Source organism: Opisthocomus hoazin, chromosome 7 (genome assembly GCF_030867145.1).
Source record: "Opisthocomus hoazin isolate bOpiHoa1 chromosome 7, bOpiHoa1.hap1, whole genome shotgun sequence".
Taxonomy (NCBI): domain Eukaryota; kingdom Metazoa; phylum Chordata; class Aves; order Opisthocomiformes; family Opisthocomidae; genus Opisthocomus; species Opisthocomus hoazin.
This window is the reverse complement of record NC_134420.1, coordinates 252,663-269,157: the sequence shown is the minus strand read 5'-3', so window position 1 is coordinate 269,157 and position 16,495 is coordinate 252,663. Positions and strand designations below refer to the sequence as shown.

The following is a 16,495-nucleotide window of genomic DNA, read 5'->3' as shown; positions in this document are numbered from 1 at the left end:
AGTCGACCCATTTTCCCCTCCATCTTGCACTGGGTAGTGCCCCAGCTGAAATGAAAAATTAATCCTGGAGGTGCCTGTGCGAAAGGCCCCTCCAGGGATGTTTTTTGCGCTGTGGTCAAGGATTTTTGCGGTGGGTTCAGCAGTCCTGAGACCCTCCTGAAGAGCAGCATCTCCTGGGGTGAGTAATGCTTTCTTCTTTGGGTTCAGGGCTTGGGATTGTTGGGGTTTTGTCTGGATGCAGAATGGGCAACCTCTTTGAAATCTGAATTTTTTTGTATAGCTTGGTTGCCCACAGGTTGTAATATTGCTGATAAAATCCAGGACCTGCCTGATCCCCTGTGGGCAGGGGGAGGACTGGTGGGATGAGTGTGTGTGGCATGGAAAAAGGGACAATCCCAGATTTCCAGAGTTTTCTGCACTAGTGGGCATTGCAACGGTCCTAGCCGTCCGCTTGCCTCTGCAAGGGTGCTCTGCTCTTGGGTGCAAGCAGCAGCCTTCCCTGCAGCACCCACCGCTGCAGCCCTGGGGATGGCCCAAGGGGGAGCCACAGCAGCTCAGCTAGTGTGAGGTAGAAACAGGTAGAAAATCCTCCAAAATATAGTAATAGTACTAATAATAATAATAACAAAAGAAGCCAAAGCCGCAGAACAGAGAGGCTTGGCGTTGCCATGGGTTTCTCATGTGTGAATTCCCAGGTGTGTAGTAAGGGCTCAACCAGAGACACCTCAATAACTTTGCAAAAAATCCCTTTAAAATTATTCCTGTATAAATAAATCATTTTAAAAATTATTTTTAAAATTCCCTGCCTCTGTTTGCAATGTTGCTACCTGAGGATCCACGCAGCCTGTGCGGAAGCAGGGTGGGAGGAAACATGCAGTGTCTCGTCTTGGATATCGCTCCTGGGTGAGTTTGGATCAAGTTGCCTCGGCTATACAGGTCTCTGACGTGGCCGGGAGGAAAAACTTCCCTGGGGAAAGGGGAGAAAAACCTGCTGCCCAACCCAACAGTGGAAAAAACATCAGTACTGGGCCCTGAACGGGACGCGGGGAGAAGCCGGTGCCACCCACTGCCGGTTGCCCCTTGCGCGGAGCCCCGGTGCCTCTTCCATCACGTGGGGGATCAGCCAGCACTGCCGGACCCTGCCCACAGGTAATTTTTCTCCCTGCCCTCTGCATTAATCAGATACTTTTACAGGCAAGAGGGGAGCGGGATGGAAAACCGGTGTTGCACTCTTTCTCTAACTGCAATATTTTTTCTGCACCCCCCTGGCTATTCCCTGCTGCTTTGCAAGCCGAGAAGCAAAGCTGCACTGCTTCACGAAGCAGAAACCCAAAGCTCTGCGGAGGCTTCGGTGCTGCCTGGCTCCCCATCGGCTGCTGCCCCGTGGCTTTCACCCACACTGTACCTCTCCGCGGCCCCGACGGCGTCGCCGGGCGGATGCTGCCGGCCATGCCAAGGGGTTGAGCTGACACCCGGCACGGGGTGTTGCGGTCGAGCTGTCGTCGCAGCCAGCGCCGAGCCCGGCAGTGGGATTTGCCGTGCAGCAGCGAGCAGTGGGAGGCTGTAAAAGAGATCTCTCTTACCTGCGGATTACTACAAAGAGAAAAGAGTTGTGGCTTAATTTTTTTTTAAATCTTCTGTTTTGTTTTTTTAATATTATTTTGGAGCAATCCCAGAAGAGGGTTTTCTTTCTTGTGCTGCTGCAGGAGGGGAGTGGAAGAGGAGCTGGAGCATCCCACTGCGATCGCACCATGCCGCTTGCCCGCCCCACCAGCCAAATCCCCAACGCAGCTTGGACCTCGGGCTTCAGGGAGATGACGGAGCCCTGGAAAGGTGCTGTCGGCTGCCTCGGCGTGGCCATCTTCTTTGCCATGACCATCGGCATCATCTCGTGGCAGGCGCTGGAGCAGCCCCTGGAGGAGTGGGTGCTGCGGGGCCACGGCGGCGGGGTGCTGTGGGAGCGGCGGCGGGGTGCCTTGCTGCTGCGGGCGCTGCCGGCGGGGAGGACGGTGGCGGTGATCGCGGTGGGCGGCGTGCCGGCCGCTGAGCCGCCCCCACCGCGGGACCGCTGCTGGCACGACGGTGGGCAGTTCTGCTACACCTGGGAGGAGGACGCTGAGCTCCGGCTCTCCCTCGAGCCCCCGCTGGCCCCCGACACTGAGTGCTACAGCGTCCGATGGACCCCGCTGCGCCCCGACGTGATGCTGAAGGTAGCGGGGAGCCCTGTGTCCTTCTCCCAGCCATGGCATTTGGGGTAAAAAGAGGCAAAGCGGGGAGGATCTGGGCCGAACACACAATTTCCCAGCATGGTTATGGGGTCACCACAGCTGGGGGCACTCCATTTTCCTAAGCCCCCAGTAGCTGTAGGGTCTCTAGTGGGAAAAACCCCTTCAGAAGTCTCATGTCCTGATGCTGAGCCCCCAAAACACTGGGGGCCCGCAGCCACCTCCTCCCAGGGCTGCGTTGGTAACCCCAGGGTGGGAGAGCAGTGTTTATATAGAAACCGAGTAAATAACCGCGTGAGAACACAATGTTGGCGAGAACCACGCGGAGCTCAGAAAGCTCTCTGCCAACCACAGACACAATGACAGCTCTCTCGGAATGGGATTAATCCGTGTCCACACTCCCACTGCTGCAAAAATTTATGGGGGCTTTTTTTTTATCCTTCCCCATTTTCTGCCTTGGCTAAATAAAAGCAGACTCTGCAAATGAGCCTTAGGGAGGGGAAGGTAAAACCTGAAAATCTCCATCAGACCATGGTGTCTTGCTGTGCAGAGCCCTCGGGACAGGTGAGGAAGTGGGATGGGATCCTGCGGGGACAGGGAATTTTTCCCCTTTAGCCTTAAATGGCCTGTTGACATGGTTTGGGGCTGGTGGAAGGTGTTGCCTGAACACAACTGCTGTGCCTGGGGCTGGTTTTCCTTCACTGACTTCAATATGGGGCAGCTGAGAAAATGAGCAAGATAGAATAAGCATTTTCTCACTTTTTTTAAAAAAAAAAAAACAAAAAACCCCAAACTACTAAAAACTATGATCCAGTGAAATCTAAGAGTTAAGAATGAGCTTTTCACCCCTGTCTCTCCCAGCTGGTGTAACTAGTTCAGCTGACACCTGGTACAGCTCTTCTGAGCCTCCAGGGTTTCCACTTTAATAATTTACATCTCCTCTCCCCACCCCTGAGTGAGACTTAACCTCTCTCTGCCCCTGCGGCAGCAGCCAGCTGAGGAGCGCTGTCTGAGCCTTGGGACTGGGGTGGATAAAAGCGGGGAGGGTTGGTTTGGGCTGGGGGGTCACCAGGTCCCTCTCTGCCTGTCCCAGCCTCCCTCTGCAGCCCCAAATCCCTGGGCTTTCAGGAAAGCCCATCCCTGCGTGTGAAGTCACGCGGGATGCTAAGTCCTGCTGATCCTCTGCTTTGGCAGAAAGGAGAAAGTTTTAGAAGCTTTGAAGCAAAAATTGATGGTTTCTGAAAGGAGGTGGCTCAAGGATGGGGATGGCCCCTGGGACCAGCGGCTGTTGGAGACGGCTCATTGCCTTGCTGCCCCGTAAGCCCAAGGAGATGTGCCCCAAATACCCAAACAGATTTAGTCACCAAAGGAAGTACTTTTCATTATCAGCTCTCCAGGAACAGGGGACCTTTGCCTTGGGGGAGAGCAGAAAACCCCCAGGTTACTGGGGACACTGCAGACCTATTGAGAGGAATGGTCGTGATGGGGTTAAGATCTCCCTGTGTGCATGCAGGCAAGGATAGCTGCAAATTCAGGTTGTAAATTCACACCAGAAATTATGCAAAAACTAGCTAGGAGAGATTGATTTGTTTATTTTTAAGAGAAAAAAAAAAAAGGATTTTTTTTTTCCAAGCTGGGTTTGTGAAAGCACAGTTGCAGCATTTTAAAGCTGCTGCCTTGAATTTTGCACCTCTGCCATCGCTCTGGTCTGGCAGCAACAGGCACCTGCACTGCAAAGCTGCTCCACTTAAACAATTTTCAGCACATTTTCACCAGCAACTCAAAAGCCTGTTAATTTTTGCTAATCAAGATTTGGTGCAAAAATGTACTGGGATGGGCTCTCCGAGGTGCGGGGTGTCTGTGGGGCTGCTACCTCTGGGTCAGCCAGCTGCTTCACAGCAACTTCGTTTGCTTGAAGTTTATCTATCTACAACCAGCAGGCTTTGGGAAAGATTTCTTGAGGGTTTTTTGTTTTAAAGGAAACCATAATTTTTCAGGTGTAGGGTTTTTATTCCTGTCATGAGGTCTTTATATTCCTCCACCTGGCTGCACGTTGAATGCAGACGCGTAAGGGGAAAAGGAAGAAAAATTATTGTCTTTGGCTTTAATTAGCAAGTTAAGGCTTTTTGTGTTCTTCAGGGTAAACAAAGCATGTAACTTGCACTTTTGACTCTTGCTACAATATTTTTTTCCCTCTTCCTACTCTTACACCTTTTGATAACTTTAACAAACTGCAGGCTGAGAAATCAAGTAGTTAGGCAGAATTTCAGCATTTTTTGGTACCTGGAAGCCCAACTCTTGCTCTTGTGGAGGAAAAACTTCAACCCAAGTATCTCCTACCAGGTCAGATGCATAAAGCAAAGGGTGAGCACCCACTGCTTTTTGCATAAAACACCTGAATCTCATGAGGTTGGGATTTTTCTTCCTGGGAAAAGACCTGTCCCATGACGGCTCTGACAACCCTGGAATAACATAGGGGTTTTGTGCCTCCAGCTGCAACTAGTCATGTGTTCATCCTCACCCTGAGGCATATCTTAACATTTGAAGATGCTCTCTTGTCTGCAGGACTGCTTCTCCATGGCCAATGTCTCCTGGTACGGAGGGGCGAGCATCCGCGCCCAGCGCTGGCCACTCAACAGAGCCGAGAGCCAGGCACAGCCCTTCGTTAGCGGTGACTTCAGCAAAAACCCCGCTGGCTATGGACCTGTTTTGGAGAGATACTTTTTAAGCTCAACAGGTAATCGCATCCTTCCCTGTCCGCCATCCTATTGCTTTGACCCCTGTGTTTCTCCATCCCTCTCCTCATCTATAAAGCAACCAGATTAAGAGCAGGGTAGGTGTCTCTGAGATTAAAATGTCTCACAAATGTAGTGACACCTGGCAGAAGGACACAAGGCACGGATCCCACACTGCCTCACCCCTGGGGAAAAGGCCAAGAGGTTAAACCTTAGCACACCAAAGGTGCGCTTACCAGTCAGTGCCTGGGGTTGGCCCAGGTTACTGCAGAGAAATCCCATGCCTCCTGGTTTGTCTTGTCATGTTTGGGGGTTTTTTTTTGGGGGGTGGTGGTTTTTTCTCTGTTTTGTTTTTTTGTTTTTCTGTGGTTTTTTTGAGTAGCTCTCTGGGTCCATTGCCGCATCCTCCAGCTCTGCTCAAGTAGCTTCACCCTGAGCTCACGGGTCCCTGACACTGCTATAGAATGCTGGATGTGGGCAGGAGTTTAATTGCTGTTGTTATTTTTGGGTGGATATCTTGATTATTCTGTAGAATGCCAAACTTCAGATGTTCCCACAAATTAATCAATTGATCTGCAACTGCCCCACATTGATGAAGCTGAAGCTGCTGCCTCAGCTGAATGCAGAGTGAAAAGGCAAGAAATGGAGCAAATCCAACCCTCTGAAGGCATTTTAGAGGTTAAAAGGGAATAGCAGAAGCAGAGAGTGGGGATTTGCTTGCACGGTAGGTCTGTGGCTGGGATCAGTCCTGGAGGTCCTGGTACCAGTTAGGCTCTGCCCCACGTATCCCTGTCCCTGCAGCCACTGGTGCGAGCACAGCGAGGAGCCGGGCACTTGCTGAGACGGCGTTCTCCTCTCCTTTCCCCAAAGGCGTGACGGTGATGGTGGCACATGATGTGCCCCTCTTCCTCTCGCTGGAGAGCAACAGGCAGTTCTGCCTGGGAACGCCGGCGGGGAGAGCCGCGGAGACCCTGCGCTACGTCCTCTGCATCAGCCCAGACGTGGCGGCCGCCCACCGGCATGTTGGCAGCCAGCTCGCCGGGCAGGCGCGGGCACTGCCAGACACGGCCCTCCTGGGGTAAGGCGTCCTTCCCTCCCGGCTGTGGGGCTGCTTTCCGAGCCCTTCTCTTGGTCGCTGCCCCGAGCATCTTGTGCAGGCACGAGGTGCAAACCCCGCTGGCTCTTTCCACCACACAGGTCTCCGATCTGGCGATATTATGGCCCAGTGGGTTCAGCTGCCAAAATAAAGCGAGGGTTGAGGTCTCTGGCCAAGAGGTTGAAGCGGCATCATCTTCAGGAGGGGGTCCTGGCACTGGGAGAGCGCTGCACTGGCATCCTCGCTGCTGCGGTATGTCCCGTCCTGCCGGCCTGCGGGCGCCGAAGGCAAAGGGAGAGCTGCCATCGGCCCTGCTCTCAGCACCGTGAAATCCCCGCACGTAGAACACAAATGCCACCTGTTTTGTGGGGTGGGGGCTGTGAGCCCCACATCCCTGGGAAGGGCTGCTCTGTTTGGAGATCCGCCCCGCGCCAGCGGTGATGCCAAGCCGCCGGTACTCCTACAAAACACCTTTTTCTGCCTTTCACTCCCCACAGGCCGATGTGCCCTGGGAGCAGAGGAAGAGGCACGACTCGCCCCACGCCTGGGACCCTGCGCTGATACAGCCACTGAAGCTCTCCATCACGCTGTCCCCGTACGCCAGCATCGCCTCGCCGCTCTTCCTGCGCTCACTGCGGGACGGCGAGGCGGCGAGCTACTGGCTGAGCCTGCAGCCCCGAGTCGGGGGCTGCTCGGTACGAGACCCTCCTCCGGCCCCTGAACCTGAAATCCAAATTAAAGCTGAATACGTACCCGCAGAGGGGGAGGAGCGCATCCTCCTGTGCTGGGGGCAAACCCTGCGGGTGCAAAGTGATGCCAGGGAGCAGCTTTTCTCCTGTTTCATGAGGAAGCAGCTTTCAAATTTCCACTTCCAAAAGACATTTTTAGAAGTTGCCAGCGTTCAGAAAATCCCCCCCAATTCCCTTTTTAGCAGTTGTTTTATTGATATGCAGATTTGCCACCAACTCAGGGTTTTTTTGGGAGGTTGAGAGGGGGTTTACACATTTGTGTTGCATGGCGATGGTGAAAATGGCAGCAGGGCAGGGTGAGGGCTGAGCGGGCACCCTCCAGCTTTGCACCCCGGGGCTGGCAGGACGTTTCATGGGTCTGACAGAAATTTCCATCCTGTGCCGCAGGTCCCGCTGCTGACCACGTGGCAGGGCCGGCTGTGCGCCCGCCTGAACGTCACCAGTGACGCAGCGCTGAGTTGGTACCTGGCATGTGCCCAGCGCCAGCGGCATGCGCTGGGGGCCACGTACGTGGCCGTTGAGGGAGCCGAGGGCAACACCTTCCTGGAGCAAGCAGTCCCACCGCCCGCCGAGCTGGCTGGCGACCGGTACGCTGGGGTGCTGGCGGCAGCGCTGGCAACACTGGGGAACACCACTGTCATCAGCGCCGGTGCCAGGTGGGTGCCAAGGAGAAGGTGCTTTGCCGGAGCCGGTGGCTGCGCGAGCTGCTCGGGAGAGGGTCGAGGCGATGCTGTAGACGTGTCTAGGGGAGGCTGAGGCACCGCTTGGCACCCAGGGAAGCAGCGTGGAGGTGGTCCAGGGCAATGTGGAGGGGTTGCTCTCATATCTCCTCTTCCTCTCTCTTTTGGAGCATTTCAATTATTATTTTTTTTTTTTTAACATCTCTGAGCATAAAAATGCTGAAGCGCATTAAGGACAAATGCATCAAAAATGCATTTTGTCATTTATGGCCTTTCCAGCTTCAGGTCACTGCCTCTCCTGCAGGAGGGAGAGGGTGAACCCTGGAGCCTTGGCCAAATTCTTCAGTTGGTAATTGCTTGTGGTGTCAAACAACTGCCATTTTTTGACTTTTAATGCTTGCATAGCCCACAGCAGGCTTAACTTATTAATTAGTAGTTTAACCATTTGGTTAAAGGCACCAAAAGCTGTTACTTTCCTTTTCTCACCACTACTTTTATGTTTGGCAAAGGGGAACGGATATGCAGGCTGCTTGCAAAATTACTTATTTGAGGTTTCAGATGAGGCATTGATGGTAAATTGTCTGAGAAGGCAACTTCGAAAAGTTTGTTTTCAAAGAAAAGTGTCACACGCCAAGGTGGTGACAAGCTGGCAGCTGATGTGGATGGCTCTTAGTCATCTGCAAAACCAGAGTGTTGGAAATAGCCCCTCTTCTAACCCTGCTGTAGCCTGCTCAGGACCATACCTTTCCTGGTAGGCAGTTTCCACACCAGAAATGTTTCATAAACCATTGCATCAGCCTTACCACCTCATAAGATGAAAAAGTGTCTCTAGGAGACCTTTGGGGAGTCAGCAAACAGGTTGAGGTCAAGCAGGAAACCAAGGTCTAGGAGCAAGTGGACTCAGATTAAAAAAAAAAAAAAAAAACAAACCCCTTGGTTAGATGAACTCCAGACTGTTTTTGAAGCCAAGGCTCATTACAAAGGTCCAGATCTGACCCTTTTTGGCCATCAGAAATGCTGTCTCCTGCACTGGGTTCCTCGATGACATGATCTCCCCACCAAGTAAACCCCAGGCATAGAAATGCTACTGGAAAAAAAATTTAAAAGAAAACATGGGGAAAATAATGTTTTCCTCTGGCAGAAAGACAGAACTGTTGTCAGGAATGACAGCCGCTCAATGTGAAACAGATGAGCACAAAGGAAAGTCAGGAGGAGAAACCCTCCCTGCAGGACGTGTGCCCCAGGCCAGCTGCATCACAAGGTCCTTGGTGCTTTGGGCTTGGGGAATGCAGGGACCCAGGGCTGAGGCTGCTGTGGGAGATGCCGAGTGGTGGAAGAAACCCCTGTCTGACCACACCAGCTGCCAAGACAGCCAGCCATCGGGGAGTTCTGGCTCCTGAAAATGTCGGGTTTGTGCTTGTTTTCCCCAGGTCCAGCCATCTCCCGCTCTTCGTCCAGATGAGTCCACAGCGCTCGGACTGGAGCCACGCTGGGCTGAAGGGTGTTATTCCCTCCGTGCTGCACTACAGCCTCTTGGGCTACAACTTCTTCATCCCCGACGTAGTAGGTAATTTCTTTCCTGCTTTTTCCCTTATTTCTGGCTTTCTGCAGAGATTTTTTACAGTGGTTTTTCAGGCGAGAGGAGCACAGGAGGTATGCTTGCACCATTTGGCTTAGGTGTGCTGTACGGATGCTTGGAGCTCTTTGTTCCCAGCACCCAATTTGCCGCTGTGCTGACTTGGTTAGGTTGAACATTACTAGGGAACTACAGGAAGTAAAAACAAAAAAACACATTATAAATTTTAACAGGCAGCCCCAGAAGCAGCCAGGTCTCTGGGGATGCCCTTCGCAGAGCTCCTTACCTGCAGGCGCAGGGCAGCCCACTGCCTCTCGCAGATGTGCTCGAGATAAAGCCCACCTGGCAATTGCAGGGAGAGAGCCCACAGCTGGGAGACTGCACGCCCAGGCTCCTGGCCGGGAGATCGATGCTCCTAAACCACCAGCAGCCCTGCTCTGAGTTTGCATTTTTGCTCCAAAGCACGATGGCTTGAGAAATCCTTAAATAAGAACATTATACAAGTCGAGAAACAATCCTTTAATTGGGGCCAAGCAGCTCGGTTTTCCCCTCTTCTTGGAGGTGACCGGGTTATTTGCGTTTAAAACACCCCAAACATGCAGAGGCTGCACGTGAAGTGTCAGCCCCAGAGAGCAGAGCTGCAGAGACAGTACTGAGAAAAGGAGCTGTTGAGCGATTTTTCAATTTGGCCTCTATTTTTAGCTGGTTTTCCTTAGAAAATGGGTCTTAGGCAATCAAAGTGTGCCAGGTGTTGAACCCACTGGCTTATTTCAGCTGGGCAGGACAAGCAAGTGGGTTCCCCTGCATGGAGGGGCTGTGGCAGGTGGCGTTCGCTGCCAGGGCAAGTGGCCCATCGGGCTGTGTCACCACAGCCCAGGAGCCACAATGGGGCACCAGGGCTGCTCAGCATGGGAAAAGCCTCTGGAGGAAGCGGGGCTTTGTGAGTGGTCTGGGCTAGCCCTCGGCATTGGGGGCTTGTGCCATTTCTAGGGGATGCTGTGCCAGTTTTTTGGAGCTATGTCTCCTGGAAAGCTCCAGTAGCAAGGGCTTCATTACCCTTTCTCTGTCCCATTCCACCCTCTCCTGTCCTCCCCAAGCAACCCCCTTTCTGGTGTTTCAGAGGACTGGCATTCCCTTCCACTGCGCATTTCTGATTAATTAGGTAGTGATATTCTGCTTCTCCACCTCTTTCCACTATGAATTTGAAGGGATCCAAATGACAGGCGCGCATTCCCACCACGCTTCGTCTTTGCATGTCGAAGCGTCAGGGAAGTCCAGCATTTTCTCAACGCTTTTCTTTGCAGGAGAGAAATTCCTATTTATGATGTTCTGCTAAAATTTAGAAACTCCTGAGACGGCATCCCCAGCATCTCTGGCCCTAAAGTGGCCAGAGATGGATGTCGGACTGACATGTGCTGATGGTGATCAAGGAACTAAAACATGGCTGGGGAGAATTCGGCCCCCTTTGCAGCCGGGTAGCGAGCCCTGCCCGCAGGGAGAGCACGTTGTCTGGGACTCGTCCCGCTCCAAGACACCCCGAGCAGCTCACTCAGCCCCTTGTCCCCGGCAGGAGGGAGCCTGGCCGGCGATGCCACGGGGGACCCGGAGCTCTACGTGCGGTGGCTGCAGATCGTGACGTTCCTGCCCGTGATGGCCTTCAGCACGCCGCCCTGGCTCTGCTGCGACGCCTGGGTACGTAGACCCACCCTGCAGAGGGGGAGGCCGTGGCCCCCACCTGACAAACACCCCAAAAGCCATTCGGGTCCCTCCCAGGGAAAGCCAAGGCTAAAAATCACTGCCCTGTCCTTGCTACCCACAAAAGCCTGCTCTCTGCCCCAGCAGCCAGCGCGTTGTATGCTCTTGGCAGTATTTTTGCTGCAAAATTAAGGTGAGTTTTTGCAGCTTTATACTTTGCGGCCGTGTGCAACCACAGGGACAGCATCCACAATGCCTGTAGAAATGAAAGCAATCGCCACATGTCTCCCTCCCTCCCTTTTGCTGCTGGAGTTCATTAATTAAGTTTGATCATATAATTAATATCTATAGTGGAGTGAAGCCTGCAGATTCACACTCACGATCTTTTTAAACAGTTCCTACTGGCATTTTCCCAGGGATGTCGCCTTTAGGGCAATAAAAGGAGCGAGCAATTCCTAAAATCAGGGGCACAGGGGGAAATGTCATTAAATCTCTTTGCCAGCAGCAGAAGGGTTCATTGCTTTTGATTACCAACACCCTGGCAGATCTTACCTGCCAGCCCCCCTAGCTTTCATATCTAAATGGGAGTAAATCAGCTGTATCAACCCTGTCTGCACCTTGTTAGCTGCCATAACTTGTCCAGGACATTGCAATCCAGTAATCTTTCTTCCCAGGGGAGGAAAAAAAAAATGTGTATACATTTTCTCTTTTTTTCTGCTTGCTTTGCTGTTTATTGGATGAAGGACTTATCATAGGTTTCTTTTTGTTCCCTCACCCTGCAGGTGCTGAATCTTACCCGGCAATGCATACAGAGGCACCGGGACTTCGTCGTGCCACTCCTCATAAAATACAGCGAGGAATGGCTAGGTTTGGGATACCCCATCTTCCGGCCAGCATGGTGGCTCAGCCCCACAGATCCAACCGCTTTTACCGTAGAGGATGAATTTCTTATTGGAGACGAGGTAGGAAATGCAGGGACTGAAAGCCCCCAAAGGGCAACTGGGGATAAATGATGTGCCATTTTTGTAAACAGATTTCTTATCTTGTGTGGTGGCTTCACTTTATCTTTATCCCTCTTCCTTTTCCTGGGTGCACGATCCCTGCAGCTCAAAATTTTGGCAGATACTACAGGTTTCTTTTCTTTAAAAGCACAATCCTCGGTTCATATTATTGCATTCATTTTGCAGCAGCGTGTTAGTCCATCTTTACATGGGGATGCTGCAAATCTTGAGGACATCGCCTTCCTACAAAAAACCCCCAAACCCTAAAGCAAAGCTCCATAGGAATTTGTTTCTTGGTTTGATCGAAAAGCAGTTTGTGCTGCAGAGTTATCTTTTCAGACTCTGCTTGCGACCTGCAGCAGATATTGCAATACCTGATTTCCAAGCTTAAGTCTCTTACTGCAAAATCTGCGGATTCGACTTGTAGTTTGTTTTTAAAAAAGGAAACTTTTACTGCAGGAGATCACTTTCTGAGAAGCAGCAGGAAGACATTTTAGCAGAGAGCTCAGATAATCAGGTGGGAAGTTTTTAAAGTACAAATTCTTGGCACAAATGACTTTTAGACCAGCACTGTGCAAGTGCAGAGGCTGGGGGAGCCGTGGCATTTCTGCCGTCCCAGCACGCTGCAGAGCACACGTCTGGGCAGCAATGATGGTGAGGGTTATGACTGAGCAAGCAAAAACATAGTTCCTTCCCCCAAAACCTCTCAAACTGAAAAATCCCTGATGTGATTGAATCAGCCAGGGCAGAAATGTGGTCTGTGTTAGTGAGGTGAGTTTCCCAGTAAAATACCACAAACTCAGGGAGAGGGGAAAAAAAAAAAAGGCAGAACAGCTTTACCCCCTCCCCCAGGAGGTGCAGAGCTTCTGCTTGGCTGAAAGCTCCTACAATACGATAAAATGTGATGTCTGCTCTGTAAACTTGTCAGGGTCAAGCATTTCTGATAAAGCATGACAAGAGGCTGGCTAAATGCTTGTCTTGGTTTTTTTGGTTTTGTGTTTTGGGGTTTTTTTTTGTTTGTTTCCCAAAGAGCCTGGGCTTGTGGCAGGAGAGCCCAGACAGGGGATGTTTTGACTTCCAAGCTGGTTTTTTAGAAGTTGGAAGAATGGACATGCACTCCAAACTGGCTTTGATGCAATTTGGAGGATCATTAATAATAAGCTACTGGAAAACACAGAGGGTGGTTCTGTCCCGGTATGGTCTGAGGCAGGACTAAATGTTGGGATGCAGGGATAAACCCTTTGAGCCTCACCCCTCAGTGCAAGCAGCTGCTGCAGGGTGCCGACGAACACAGCTCCGTGCTCTTGTTGAAGCCCTCCCCTTCTGAGTTGCACTCCAGGCTTTTCTGGGGGTAACTCTGGGCTGGGAGGATAGCCCTGCTTTGAAATCTGATTTTCAGGCTGTGATTTGTACATTCATTACTTCCTGATCTCGTTCATCCAGATCTCTTGGCAGCACACATTCAACCTGCATCAGACTGGACAATGCATTTGTCAAATTAGCAGGAGTGGTCAATAAGCAGTTTTTATGTCAGATTTTTGCTTACTACAAAGGGAAACAAATACCTGCTCCCTACAAGCAGACAGGACAGCAACGTCTTTGGGTTTCTGCAGCGGTTTCGGGATTGCAGTGGTCAGGGTGGTTTTGACTAGAGGTCTTGAAACTGGATTTAACACTGTACAGCCACATTCCAGTATTGCTCATGAGCAAATTTCCACTACTGGGAAAGAGGAACTGGAGATGACCGCTATTGAATCCTTCCAGCAAAGCATGTTGAAATACAATAGCAAAGAGACAAGTTGCACTGGTTTGGCAAAAAAATATGTCTGTGTGCTGTTTTCTGGTGGGGAGGCAGAATTGCTGCTTCTCAGTGCCATCTGCCTGGCAAAAGCTGATGCTGCAAGAGGCAGGGAAGCCAGGTCTTGTTGCCAAATACATTTATAAAGGTCACGAGAGTCCAAAAGCATCCCCCAAATTGTGCCAAACACCACGATGCCTCCCTGGGACGATGCTGCCATGCAGAGTGAGAAGCATCACTGAGGGGTGCAGGGAAGAGTCCCATAGAATTATAAATGCGAATATGTTGCTCGAGATTTTTATATATCATGTTGTCTATTTTGAACGTGAGCTTTTCCTAGAGTTTATGTAACCTGCAAACTTAATTAGTCTGAGAGGCTGGAACTCAAATCTTTGTCCTAAATGCAGGAGAGGAAAGGTGGGAAGGGAGCGTTAAGCCACCTGGAGAGCAGCCCTGGGCAGCAGGCTTTTGAAGCCCTACTTTTTATCAGCCTGGAGCTAAAGTTCTTCTTCCACCCTTATCACGTGTTCATTTCTAATTGAAATACAAGCTTCTGCTCGGTTTCATACCAGATTATATTTTACTCTGTTGAATAAGTCATATGAAAGAGTCTGCCTGAGCCATATCCTCCCAAGCAGGGGCTCATGGGAGGAAAGAGAATTTCCCAATTCCACCACAAAACCCCTACGTGGCATGGGGATATCTCTCACCCTGACTCTGTGCCACCAGTTCCCACTGCAATCCCATAACACTTCCTCCCTGTGAGCCTGAACCCACCTGCAGCACTGTGGGCTACTGCAAGCAGGAACGATCCAAATCAAACAAAGGCCACTGCTTCATCTTTCACTGCAGTTCAGCAAATCTTGCATTTACCAACTGTGGCCTCTGCTGCTTGCTTGGGCGGATGCTCTCGCGAGCCGAACTTCCCATCTCTGTGCTTGCTTGCTTCTCCCTTCAGCCTCGCAGTCTGCTTGGGGCAGCCAGTGGTACATCCTGGCTAATCCTCCATGTGCTAGATTTCTTCTTCTTTCTTTTTTCCCCATTGCAGGTCCTGGTTGCTCCAATAACAGAAAAAGGGCAAATGTGGAGAGATGTCTACCTGCCTGGAAAAGGACACCTGTGGATGGACACCAACACTGCCCGCGTGTTCGATGGAGGCACCATGCTCAGAAACTACTCTGCCAGCCTTGCAGAGGTGCTGGTTTTTGTAAAAACCTCCTGAATTCAGACTGCTGCATGTTTTGGGCAGTTGGCCTCCTTCAGAGCAGCGCTGGCCAAAGGTGCTTGCTCTTCCTTGGGAATGTTTTAGCCTATTTACACTTTTCCAAGAACTTTTTTTTTATTTCAGCAGAAACTGTTTGAATCTTTCATCATTTGCTGTTACTCTAAAACAGAGGAAATACAGCTTTGGTACAAATATACATCCATGCAGAATGTCAGCCTACACCTTTCCAAGGCTTTCCCAGTGAAATGTTTGCATGCCTGTGTTTAGCTGGGCACATCCAGCATTTCCAGGTCCCTGACACCTTTCTCAAAGATGCTGCCTTGTCCAGAGAGTGGATTTTCCAGAATAGGAGATAAACATCAGCTTCTACTAGGATGGGATTTTTTGCATTTAAAGAAAAGAAAAAAAAAAAAACAAACACCTAAATATATGGTAGCTCTGGTCATGTGCATGGACATCACATGCCAAGTGCTGCCTGCTTCTCCCATCTGATGCTGTGTGTGTGCTCCCCCAGGAGAGTGTTTGGTGACAAGAGACTGACTTTGAGGATAATTAGAAAACTGGGTGAATTCCAGGTCTACGGGAATTGGATTTCTGTGGAAGAAAAAGAACTTGATCAAGCAAACAGAGCACGATGTGGACAGACAGGATGACTGCCCACCTCGGAATAAGAAATCCAGAGTTCAACATCCCATACCCAAACTCCAGCCTGTACCTTCCAGTGCCTTTCACCATTTGCTGAATTATTTCCCTCCCCCCCCCCCCCCCCCAATTATTTCTTGCAGTGCAAGTGGGATGCAGTGTGACCAGTCTTCCTCTACCCAAACAAAACCACATCCACAGGCAACGAAGATGTCCCGCATGCTGAATATGCATTTGGGGGCTTAGATTGTCTACTCAGACAGCCCAGGTCATGGATGAATGGGACATTAACATGTACGTTAATGGGGTGACTTCAAAGGCTGGCACTTGAGGTTTCTCTTGATGGATAAATTGTGTTCTGTGCGGATCTAAAGGCTCTGCTTCAATTCACTCACTTGGCCTGAGATGAATCCTGGTGAGCTGGATCTTGATTTGGAGTAAACCCCCAGATACTGCTGTCTTTGGATGGACACAGAGAAGATGGAGCATGTGTCCCTGCCTGGAGAGACTGAATCACTCCAAATCCCAGACAATGCTGGCATTTTACTCCTGATCCTCCCTGAAGTCAAATTGATGACAGGATTAGCTTTTGCTATTCTTAGCCTCCAGAAGTGTCACTATATGTAACCCAGGTTTAGCAAATGGCTGAAGATTAAAAAAAAAAAAAAGCCCACCTCCAATCATAGTGCATTTTTAATAAACAAATAATAACATTGCCTTTCAGCCACCCAAATGCAAATCCTCTCTGGAAAAACCAGTAACCAGAGTGGTAAGCCCCTGAGCTGGGCTAGCATGTCTTGCCTTTCAGGGTATCTTAACATGGCTTCTTGGTACCAGTGAACTTTGTGTCCACTTGATGGACATGCCAGCCAGAAACAATGGGACAGTCTTCGCCCTGCCCGTGCCCTGTGAGATTCACAACAGCTCAAGCAATGGCATGAGAGAGGAGATGACTGACTCAAAAATTATTGCAAGCTGTTGAATAGCCCTGAATGGGCCTTTTATTCCTCAGGATGTCTCTGTTTCCTTCAGATTTAGTTTCAACCCTGATTTTCCAGTGTGCTATAGATGCA

At 50.7% G+C, this 16,495-nt stretch overlaps 1 protein-coding gene across 1 annotated transcript; it reads left to right on the top strand.

Moving 5' to 3' along the window:
- Positions 1–889: 889 nt before the first annotated feature.
- Positions 890–14,777, top strand: LOC104336366 (SITS-binding protein-like). Its single transcript, XM_075426538.1, has 11 exons — positions 890–1,149; positions 1,707–2,210; positions 4,791–4,962; positions 5,831–6,038; positions 6,158–6,308; positions 6,554–6,751; positions 7,193–7,461; positions 8,916–9,052; positions 10,632–10,753; positions 11,539–11,718; positions 14,604–14,777. Exons 2-11 carry the CDS (start codon positions 1,752–1,754, stop codon positions 14,775–14,777), a joined length of 2,070 nt encoding a protein of 689 aa, XP_075282653.1. The 5' UTR covers positions 890–1,149; positions 1,707–1,751.
- The last annotated feature ends 1,718 nt before the right edge of the window (positions 14,778–16,495 follow it).

Bases quoted from the DNA above. Each gene is read 5' to 3' on its own strand.
- LOC104336366 (XM_075426538.1), top strand. From the start codon at position 1,752: ATGCCGCTTGCCCGCCCCACCAGCCAAATCCCCAACGCAGCTTGGACC. The intron at 2,211-4,790 runs GTAGCGGGGAGC...TCTTGTCTGCAG, and splicing joins GCCCCGACGTGATGCTGAAG to GACTGCTTCTCCATGGCCAA. The intron at 11,719-14,603 runs GTAGGAAATGCA...TCCCCATTGCAG, and splicing joins AATTTCTTATTGGAGACGAG to GTCCTGGTTGCTCCAATAAC.